This window comes from Nothobranchius furzeri, chromosome 12 (assembly GCF_043380555.1).
Source record: "Nothobranchius furzeri strain GRZ-AD chromosome 12, NfurGRZ-RIMD1, whole genome shotgun sequence".
Classification (NCBI taxonomy): domain Eukaryota; kingdom Metazoa; phylum Chordata; class Actinopteri; order Cyprinodontiformes; family Nothobranchiidae; genus Nothobranchius; species Nothobranchius furzeri.
In genome coordinates, this window is record NC_091752.1 from 68719558 (window position 1) to 68731150 (window position 11593).

At 42.4% G+C, this 11593-nt stretch overlaps 2 protein-coding genes across 3 annotated transcripts in view; both read right to left on the reverse strand.

Annotated features, from left to right (window-relative positions):
- LOC129162222 (gastrula zinc finger protein XlCGF57.1-like) overlaps positions 1-3635 on the reverse strand; it is a 52158-nt gene extending 48523 nt beyond the window's left edge. Inside the window, exons 1-3 of the mRNA XM_070542933.1 lie at positions 933-3635; positions 674-836; positions 430-542 (exon numbers count right to left, since the gene is read on the reverse strand). Of these exons, the coding sequence (XP_070399034.1) occupies positions 430-439 (10 nt within the window). The 5' untranslated portion in view covers positions 440-542; positions 674-836; positions 933-3635. The remainder of the gene's footprint in view (positions 1-429; positions 543-673; positions 837-932) is intronic.
- LOC129157272 (zinc finger protein 665-like) overlaps positions 1-11593 on the reverse strand; it is a 215297-nt gene that overhangs the window by 31120 nt on the left and 172584 nt on the right. The gene's annotated exons all lie outside the window — the stretch shown is intronic.

Below are 11593 nucleotides of genomic sequence, written 5' to 3' on the forward strand. Positions count from 1 at the left end.
CTACAACAAAGGTAGGTTGTGAACACGATGAAAACCTCTCCTGTCTCTGACTGATTCTCGTAGTGACTGAAACCCGACAGAAGACCAAATAGTTCCCACAGCTTCATCTCACCGTTCCCCATGGGGACGGGTCGAATGCAGGACGTAACTTCACCAGTGTGTGACGATGACTTTGGGACTTTAACTATACTTGGCTTCAAAAATCATTCATTAGAGAGATCTAATCACTCTAAAACTACAAGGTCCTACAACAGTGTGTGAATGAGTGAATGACTGGTTGTGATGTAAAACGCTTTGGGGGGTTTTAGAACCACAGTAGTGCTAAACATATACAGATCATTATTTTAAAGATTGAACCTCATTCTCATAATTTCACTGTAATGTCCCACCATAGACTGACCATGTATTCATTCATTCATCCACCAGTACCTGTGTCCATGCTGTCCAGGTCCAGGTGGTGAAGAACACACGATGAATCAGTCCCAGCTGATGGATGATCCTGAAGTGGTAGCAGGTTTTCTTTAGCCGTGTTTAGCTAACAGCTGCAATAGAAACAAAGCAGGAGAGCTGATTAAGATGCTGCTTCAGAACAACGCAGGAGATTAAAGATCCAACGCTTTGGTTCTGATCAGCTGAGGACAGATCCAGTCTGGAAAAGAGGACCTTTGCTCACCAGAGTTCACGGAGTAGAGCTAACCGCTTTTTCCTCCAGAGTCACATTCAGATTCGGGGCTTTTCCGTCGGAGAGTGTGAGCAGGATGGATGAGAGAGCGAGCAGCGATCCTGCATCATGACCAACTCAGATGAGCGAGTCTGATAGAGGGAACCTCTTCAATCTGATGAAAGCAGCAAAACGAGCGCGTTTCTCAGAGAGGCCAAAGGAACAGCAGCAGATCCAGAGGGCAGGAAGTCTAGAGAAAAGCTTTTCTCACCCACAACCTGATTCTGGAGCTCCGATTGTCACGAAGACCGCAGAATATCTTCTCTGCTTCTGGAAAGAACTCCACCAAGTTGTTGAGGAGGAGAAGAAAGTTTCCACAGCCTGGTGAGAAGATTTCTGCAGCAGCAGCAGTTAGTCGCTTTAGCTGATCAACTCTCCCAGAGACTGAAGTGAAGACATTTTTACTGCAGAGCCTCAAATGTTCTCCTCACACACCAGAACAACAAGCTAGCTCTGCTAGCAGCTTCCGGTTTCTGCTTCTTCAGGTGGTCGGTGACCAGCGTAAAGGTGCACTAGCGCCACCTGCTGGAGCAGAATAAAACACACCTGTGTGTTCAGAATGGGACTAATAAAACACACATAACATGTGATATCTTCCTCAAACAATTACTTAAAGTAAAGACAAGTTAGTTTTACACCTGTTATAATAATTTTGTAATTTACTTTATTTTAATCTTGTTTTTTTTTATCTCATTTGTTTTTCTTTGATGTAAAGCTAATTATGTGTCTGTTGCTGCTGCCTCTTGGCCAGATCGTTGTTGTAAATGAGAATGAGTTCTCTATCGACTCATCTGGTTAAATAAATAACATTTTAAGTTGTTTCTTCAAATGCACTGACAAACAAGTAAAATAATTTTCCTTTTTGACGTTTCATGATCTAAATACATTTTATTTACTTATTTTTATATTCTTTATTTAACCAGGAAGGTTCCATTGAGATTAAAGTTCTCAGTTTTGAGGGAGCCCTGGCCAAGAGGCAGAAAAAGATACAGTCACAACATTTCTGTTACAGTTGTGTACAAAATTATAGAAGGCAGTTACAACCAGGGCGTGGGACAAGAAGTAAGCCACAAGGTGCCTTATGTTGCAATCATCACACTTTATTTTCCACATGCATTAGGAGAGATTCTGCCACCCCAGTCCCTGTGACAAATCTGAATATTTTACAAGATGTACACCTTTTGATTCTTCCTCTCATGCTGCAAAGTTTCACGTTGACCCCTCCCTAACTTTATTGAAGGCCATCACCTGTTGCCATGGTAACTGACACCCCTCTCTGCTTTCACTCCCTCCTCCAGATAAGATGGGAGACACATTGCCCCATCTGCTTCCTACCCTATCTTCCTTTGCTAAGGCTGCGATGACCTACGCCCTGGCTTTTTCCCGTTGAACAGCTTTTAGATGGTCTAGTCTGCACCTGGCCTTCGCCTGTTGAGAATCTCCTTCAGCACAAGCTGAAACTTCTAGCAGCATCAGCCTGCATAAATCAGATATAGGTCTAACTCAGTGCTAGAATGTACCAGTCACAGGTGAGTCATCCATTTGGTATATGCATCGTTCAGTTCAAAGGGACGTGAGTAACACCCGAACATTTAAATGATTAATATGGGGATTAACATACAGGTGATTCATTATAAGCATATAAATACATGTGTGATCAAACCTTATTTTCACAAAGCATACTGATGATTAACCATAGATAGATAGATAGATAGATAGATAGATAGATAGATAGATAGATAGATAGATAGATAGATAGATAGATAGATAGATAGATTTTTTTCCTGGTTTGTGAAAAAAGATTTGTGTAGAGATGAGATTTCAAAGTTCTTTTGAGGTAAAGCCACATAAACAGAACACAGATACAAAATGTGCATCCCAACAAATAAGACAACCAACACCCAAATCCCATCTGTCAGCCAGAACTGGCCCACCAGCAATGTTCTTTTTTCTCTTGGAACTCTGGAGGCTCGGGGGAGTTCTTAAAGCTATGGTATTATCCAGACGGTTTGGACGTAACCTTAGGGAAAGCGTTATGTTCTTTTGGGGCCGGCTTCCCTTACTTCCGCTTGTCGTTATGTTGTTGAGGGTGGTTACTGTTTGGTTGAGTCTGCTCCCCCTTTGTTTCTGGTAAGGCCTCATATTTGGATTCTCTGGGTGAATCCCCAGTATTCGCACAGATAAGTTCATGTTAAGGCCGAGTGTTAAAGGGCCATATTACTCAGAACATTTTTGTCTTAACCCCCAGAAACCCAAATTTAGAAAACAACTGCAAAATCTTTTTTTAAACTTTCACATGTTGTTCTAGGAGGCCAGATAAACGGGACTATTTACACATTTTACCAGCCCATAGCGTTGCAGAACTGAACAATAGGACCTATTAGCAATGTAAATGTGGTTTTAAAAAGAAAAATAAATGTGGAAGGTTTATTTTTGTAGACTTAAATCTGATGTTGTAATATTACAACCGTGGGTCTCTGGGGTTAACAAGTCTTCTTCCATTTTGTGTTGTCGTTTATCTCCCGTAGGGACGCTTTTTGGTTCTCGACCGGAAATGGGTGGCTTGCCAACTCCGGGTCGGGAGAGAGGTCCAACCTCAAGTGGAGGTGTTTAAGTATCTTAGGGTCTTGTTCACGAGTGAGGGTAGGAGGGATCGAGAGATCAACAGGCGGATTGGTTCAGCGTCTACAGTGAAGCGGACTCTGAGCCGATCTGTCGTGGTGAAGAGGGAGCTGAGCCAGAAAGCCAGGCTCTCAATTTACCGGTCGATCTACGTCCCAATCCTCACCTATGGTGATGAGCTTTGGGTAATGACCGAAAGAACGAGATCGCGGATACAAGCGGCCGAAATGAGTTTCCTCCGTAGGGTGGCCGGGCTCAGCCTTAGAGATAGGGTGAGGAGCTCGAACATTCGGGAGGGACTCGGAAGAGAACCGCTGCTCCTCCGGCTCGAAAGGAGTCAGTTGAGGTGGTTTGGGCATCTGGTCAGGATGCCTCCTGGATGCCTCCCTCGGGAGGTGTTTCAGGCATGTCCTGCCGGCAGGAGGCCCCCGGGTCAACCCAAGACATGTTGGAGAGGTTACATCTCCAATCTGGTCCGGGAACGCCTTGGGGTCCTGCCGGAGGAGCTGGTGGAGGTGGCCGGGGAGAGGACGGTCTGGAGCTCCCTAGTTGGGATGCTGCCCCCGCGACCCGGACCCGGATAAGCGGAGGAAGACGACTACGAGGGACGCTTTTTGTTGATAAAATGTTTGTTTTGTCAAATATGATTTGGTGTACTGCTCCCTATTTCATTTTTTTTTTTGCACTCACGTACCTGTGTTAGCCCTCCCAGGATCCCAGACCTGGTTGAGGTTGTAACAGAAGAACTAGTTTTATGCATTGTGTGTAAATAAACTCAAGTTTGGAGGAAGACATTGTCTCAGCCCATTGTTTGATCTAGCGTGATCACTCTCCGTACCTAAAATAATAACAGTCGTGGGGCTCTAGGTTCACACTTGTACCAAATTAATATATAGTCAATTTGCTTTCTTTCGCTGAATTTCTACTTTGTTCTTGATGGTCGCACGTGTAGCATCATGAATGGCCTCATTTTGTGGGGCAAAGTTCACTCGTTCCAGCTGGGTCACAGCTGGGTCGAGCTGTAACTTCCATCCACAGATTAAACCACCAGGAGCCGAATAGTCTACAATAACACCGTCTTCAATCTGACTGTTTATCTGTTTGCTGTTCCATCACGAGATGAAGGACCTTCAACTCTAATCAAATAATTTAATAAACTCTTTTATTATAAGGTTAACTATAATCATCATTAATGATATCATGGTTCATTATAAATGTATTTTTAACTAATGAAATGACTTATTATTCTTTGGTTAATAATAATTATTTATGATAATCAGTAATGTGTGTTCAGTAACCAGAAGGTCTTTTGCACGTGTTTACACCTCATGCAGGACTCACTTCAAGGTAACTGCCTCACATGTCTTCCATAGTCATGCTTCCTGTCTCTGAGAGGGCGTGTTCTGAGGTTTTGTTAAAACCAAAGCTCCACAGCTTAAGTTCAGTTCTTGAACCAAGCTGATACTTCTTCGTGGCAACGAGAGTATCCCAGAGGAGAAGGGTCGGCCGCCTGACTCCTCACTAAGCGTTCTGTCACGCCGATAGAATAGCTCTGAATAAACACACCTATAACCAGCTGACACTACGAGATTCCTTAAGAATCTGCCCGGATGCAAAGCCACATCTACCTGTGCACCTCACGGCAACTCTAGGACCAGAGAAAGTCGGTAACCCTTGGTCATCTGCCGGACCTGAGTACCCCCGAGGCTGACAACATCCTCCAGACCTCCAGATCCACACAGAGGGTCGTCTGAACGGTGAGGTAGAACACAGATTGCGTCCGATGTTGTTCTCTCTAAGAAACCATCAGTTAGCTGCAAAACCAACGTTTCACCCAGAACGCGTTCTCCCTCTGAAAGAAAGCTTCTGAGATTTCATTCACGCATCCAAACCTCATCATTCCACTTAGTTTTCCATCCAGACACAGGGGTTGCTTTAATAACAAGTTTTAATATCAAAACTGTTGTTCAAATTTGTCATTTATAAATTGTTATTCATAAATTGTCTATTTTAAGTTGTCAGATTTGAAATTGTTAGTAATAATTTCTTAAATTTTTAAACCTGACTCTTCTTTGAATGAAACACAGAATGGTGTGCATTTTCAGTTATTGAATCAGCAAAGAACCTTATTAAGTCTTCTGTTTAATAAATAAACTTTTGCTATTAATTTAAACATCTTAAATTAAATATTAATCCGTAGATTAAATATAAACCAAGCTCGTTGGTGTATGAACTTCTATCGATTATATTAATATCCTAGATGTTTATATATGATAGAAGCTTCATATGTTAACTTGTTTGTCTTTCTCAGAATCTAACAAAGCTGATAGCAACAGCGTTAGTTCTAGTATGTAGATTAACCCTACACACGTGTGAACCATGTGCACAAACACATTCAGTGCAAACACACACGCGCACACATGCAGTTAAATGTCTTAAATTAAATTGTGTGCATTAATCTTATAGTACAAGCAGTAGAGTTGTTATCATCTGTAATATGTTTTAATGGTGGGCTGGTTTGATTAATATGTGTGATAGGCTGGCCGATCAACTGGTTGAGACACCAACCAGTCCTGCTACATCTACATACAAACAGTCTAAACTGGGTGTGAGCGTAGCGTCTGTGTGGCCCTCCACATACGGCCCCTTGAACACCCAGATGGTCTGTTACACATACGTTTCTGGTTCTGATCAAGCGGCCAAGCAGTCAACAATATTTACATACAAACAGTCCCAAGTCAATATATACGTCTGTGGTACCAAGAACTGGGTGTGAGTGTAGCCTCATTGTGGTCCCCACAACATGATGAACACAGGCTTTAAAAACTCTGGACATCTCCTGTGATTTAGATTCATCATATATTTCCCCCAGTTTCAGCTGAGTGTCTCATTTAGTAACAAAACATGATTGTGAACTCTCTCTCAAGTCAAGTTTATTATATAGCCCATTTCATACACAAAACGGTAGCCCAATGTGCTTCACATAGTTAAAACAATCACAAGTGAAATGAAATAGTTAAAATGTCACATCATGTTGTGTAAAATAAAATCAAAGAATACTGACACAGAACATAGCACACAAACATAAAAGCATATTAAGTACAATTATTGGTAGCGCTTTCTTTTACAGTCCTCTAATTACTTAGTCCTCTAATTACTTAGTACTTACATGGTAATTAGTAAGTTAGTGAATTGTTTCTGAATTCTTAAATTGTTATTACCATTGTTGAGGGTCTGACCTCATGAGGAAATTACTATGCAGTGATTTTCTCCAAAATGACTGTGCTTAAATTGCTCTGAGAAGCAAATAATCACATCAGCGCCAAGAAACTTCATTTCCCATGATGCTTTGCACACGGAAGCATTGGGTGATGTCACCGCCTAGTACCAGAAACACGTTCTGCGCATGTGCGGGAAGCCGTGGAGCTTTTCCCGCGAACTAAGACCATAAATCTTCAGCAGAGACAAAGAAACCTCGTTCTTTTGCCCAGGATACCTGGCGGTAAGGACACGCTTGTCGAACGCTCCGACAACTTGAGCACGCGGAAGCTCTAAGTGCCCAAGATGAGCCCACGCAACCGCTGGAAACTACACTCAACTCCATCGGGACCTGACTGGGAACGAGCGGAGCTCCATTCAGCTCTCAGAGACGCTGTAAGTTGTCAAACTCAGCACAAAAGAAACTTCGTTCTCTTTGTGTCCAGCCCGTGGAGAAACACTCCCGGAGAACGCCAAACAACGGAGAAAGCATCAAACCGACGGATGACGCTGAAAACTGCGGAGAAAGCGGAGAACCGTCAGATCAAACAGCTGGGGACGCCTTGCTGCTCATCTGGTGATCAGAAAACTCATTTTTCTCTCTCCTTTTCTTCTCCCGTTTCCTCTATAGTCCAGAATAAGCAATAAAACCGCGCTATTGCTTTAAAAGTAGCTTCGTGTTTTCCTCTTTCGTTCCTAAAACACGTCCGCAGGGTCATTTTGAAAGAATAAACTGCTTATTGATCATCGCTAATATCTTTAGTCGTCAGCTCTGGCCAGGCTGCCGACTCCTTTTAGATTAAATAATTTACAAGTGACCTTTTGTTGTTTGTTAACTTTTGAAGTGTTTGAGTTAAGTTTTACTGTGATTCTAAGCCACTAAGTGTTCGGGAAAGTAGAAAACTTTACACATCCAGGTCTCCTGTTGAATGCGAGGGGAGGGGAAGAGCCCCACACACACTCACAGCTCACTCCCCCCACCTACTCTGGGGAAACAAAGACCCATTCATCTCACACACACACACACACTCACTCACACACACCACACAAACACCTTGAACATTATTTTGAATATACATCCTTTTATTATATCACATGGTTATTATTCATTTATGCCACTGTTTATTTATTTGACAAATTGTTAATTAAACGTTATAAAATTCAGATTTTCGTCTCCAGTAGCTTTGTTGTGTCGAAGAGAAGTCTCTGCTCCAAGGATTCTACGAACTTCAAGAAAGACTGATAAGAGTTTTGGATTCAATTTTTCCCCGGTTAAAGGGGAATGGTGCCCCGTATATCTAAGAATATCTTAATTAATTAATAAATCAGTAAATATTCCCATATGTACAGAATTTATTGAAGAATCCAAAAGTAAGTTAAAGCTTACGAATTGTTCGCTCCTAATAACCCCAACACCATGTAACTCATGTTCAATTCTAGTTTTTATTTTTATTAATCATTCCTAGTATATACTGCTTTACACAGTAACTACACCATACAGGCCATTTACCATTACACCAGGGTTTCCCTTACATAGGCGTAGCCGTGGCAGCCCGCCACGGCTGAAATCCCACCGCCACACCTACAAGATCCCAAGTTTTGATTTTTTTTTTAGCTGTTTCCCGAGGAAGCAGCAGGAACTACTATGTTGTCGCTTGTGATCACAGCCGGCGGGCAGCAAGGAGGAGCAGGCAGGGCAGGGTGAAGTTACAGCATAAAGGTAGCAGTGGATATAATGCTTTTTGGTTTACATGTTTCAATAGCATTAAGATAAATGACCGTTGACAATCTTGACAGGTTTTCCTCTCCCCACCAGGATAATCATCACTTATTCATGTAAAATTTATTTTATTTTTTCATGTCTGACTTTAACCACATCTAATACTGTATTACGATGTGAGGGTAACAGCGACAACTTAAGATCGATGTGTGAGCAGCCTGAGAGGTCGGGTGTTTCATCTGAACCCTTAAAACCTCCAGCAGGCTACGCTGCACGATTGACGTGTTATCGCGCGGCGCAAACAACTTAGCGACATGACATGTCTTGGAGAAAGTGTAAAAACACGTTGAACGCTTCTTCTGAAGCGGGAAAATAACACCTCTTCAAGCAGAGCACGACGTCGCCTCAGCTCGTTCACGGCCGAGCCGGACTGAGCTCGATAACATTGACCCAGCACAGCCACTGGGTCATTGGAGCTGCCCCGTGACTGCCTGATGGAAAACCAGCGGGTTTCATCAGACTCGTAAAGTTTCTTGTTTTTGCTGGGGACCCCCTGTATTTTACCGCTCCCTCCTGCAGTCTTCCCCTATTAACATTTAAAATGATTCTGTAAATTCCGTGTATCAATAGAAAAAATCTCTGCCTCTGCCAGCTGCAGTAAATGTAGTCTCCAAATAATAAATAAGAGGTGCATTCATCTGTGTATCTCCTTTGATCCGCATTAGTGATATTCTCAGCACCAGAACAGTGAAGCAAAGAAACAGATTCCTGAGTTTGTTATAATTTTATTTATTAGGTGCATCTAACCTGTTCTATTTTTCTCGGAAATGAGATCAAATCAGTGCTTCTATGGGTTGTCTCCACTCTGTACTAGACAATTTTACTTTATTTAGAGACGTGCGGAGAAAAAACCTACAAGATGCAGAAAAAAGGATAAACCTCCAACCTTCATATTGTCAGCAATAAACGCAGCAAAACTTAACTTTCATGACCAAAAAAAAAAAACCCATAAAAATTATTCAGTACATCAGGAGAGCAGGAACAAGTCTTATTTCTGATTTTACATTTTTTACTTCAATTCAAACTATTTATACTTTTGTGTTTTCATCCCATTTAGGTTGTATTTTATATAAAATATCATCAGTTTTACAGGTTAGCTGTTCTTGTGCGCTTAAAAAGTTACTGTAAATCCTCTAATACAGGCCCGGGCCTGTATTTGACTCAAGCTCATCAAGCTCCAGGCCTTTATTGGAAGGAGGGCCAGTATTAGAGGCAGGCCTCTATTTCTATTTGAGCAAAATGAACTAATGGTTCGCTGGAGTTTTTGACAATTAAAATTGCGCTCACATTTTCAAAGTTAAACACAGTTCTTTTAACAACGGTAGTTTCTGCTTCAGCCCTCTCCCCCCTCCCCCTGCGCAGCGGCCGCAAACTCACTGACGCGCCTGCAGCTTCTCGGAGTTCCTGCTGCTCTAAACATTAAAATAATTATTTCATTTTCTGTTCCTCACTTCTGATTACCTTCAGTGGTGTCTGTTTGTTGCAACCAGGTACAGAAACTGACTTCTGTTTATTTGACTATTTTTCTGTCCCGCCTGTTTATTATCTTCCTGCATCTCCTCTCAATCCTAAAGAGAAACTGCTACCTCGGTTCATATATATTCACCTTATGAGTTACCTTTGAACTGCAGTTCTAAAAGATCTACCGACTGCAAAAACAGCGGAGTGCTTGCTGCTTGCCCGCCGCATCAGTGATCGGTGCGTCACCGGATGACAAGGTGATGCGCCCCGCTCCACAGCAGCGAAACACATCAGGCGCAAATAAAAGACAGAAAACATTAAAGGAAATGAACCGACATGAACGATCGCGTGTTAAATTAGTTTTTGAGGTGGCGACACCTGATTTGATAATGTTACTGTGGCCGTGCTCAGGACGCAGATCTACCGACCGCAAAAACAGCGGAGTGCTCCCTGCTTGGCGGCCGCATCAGTGATCGGTGCGTCACCGGAGGACAAGGTGATGCGCCCCGCTCCACAGCAGCAAAACACATCAGGCGCAAATAAAAGACAGAAAACATTAAAGGAAATGAACCGACATGAACGATCGCGTGTCAGTACTGACGCTCTGGCACAGCGCGTTGCCCCCCCAGAAAGCAGGAGCTTGTCACCTGCTGACAGCAGGCTGCTGTCTTTTCCGAGGGCTGCATCTTGCCGGTCATTATCACGTGACAGCGACTAGTCGATGACAGGCATAAAAAGTCACTATAGTGAAGTCGACTAGTTCATACAACCCCTATTGCTCCCCAGTGTTCTGCAGCGCACGTTCTCTTTGAACTTGATATCAAATTTTCGCCTCCTCTTCGTCTCCGCACGGTTAAAGTTACCCTCGCGGTCTATCACTGGCAAATCAAAAGTGAGACGATGACACAACCGCCCCGTACTTGCTTGTTACCACATTCCACCCAGCCACAATAAGAGACCGGCCATTATTCACCTCCGCTGACTCCGACCAAAATATGAGACCCGGCCGTTAATTGAATACAGGCCTGTATTAGAGGATTTACGGTATGTTACTAAACTTCTAAAAAAATTACCAAATCATTCACATGAAGTAGATTTGTTATTCATTATCTGAAAGTATCCGATTAGTTTAAAAAACTAAATATGTTTTGTTTAATTTGGTTTTCAGAATGTCACTAGTTTACTTATACTTTTAATATATACTGATGTACTGAAATACAGAGAAATCAACTTGTGAGTACAATGCATGTTAATATAGTAAGTATAGCATGTTTAACATAAGCACATTCACACATGGAAAGTATCAATGTAAATAAATCATATGGCAGTAACTCTGCTGTACTTCATTGTGTAAAAGTAGCCCACGGGCCAAAAAAGGTTGGAGACCCCTGCAATAGATCGTTCAGCCCTAGTGGATGCTTAGATGATTGTTTAAAGTTTTCTTTCAGCTAAACCTTCGTCCACAGAGCTCACAAGCAAAAGGCTTCTGTCCTTTATGGACTCTTTTGTGACCGTTTAAACTGATCTTTTGGGTAAATCTTTTCCACCGAACTCACAGGCGAAAAGCCAGTGTGGACTCTCATGTGACTGTTTAAAGCTGACTTTTTGCTAAATCTTTTTACACAGAGCTCACAAGGAAAGGGCTTATCTCCTGTGTGGACTCTCATGTGACTGTTTAAATGTGTCTTTTCACTAAATCTATTGCCACAGAGCTCACAGGCGAAAGGCTTCTCTCCAGTGTGGACTCTCAT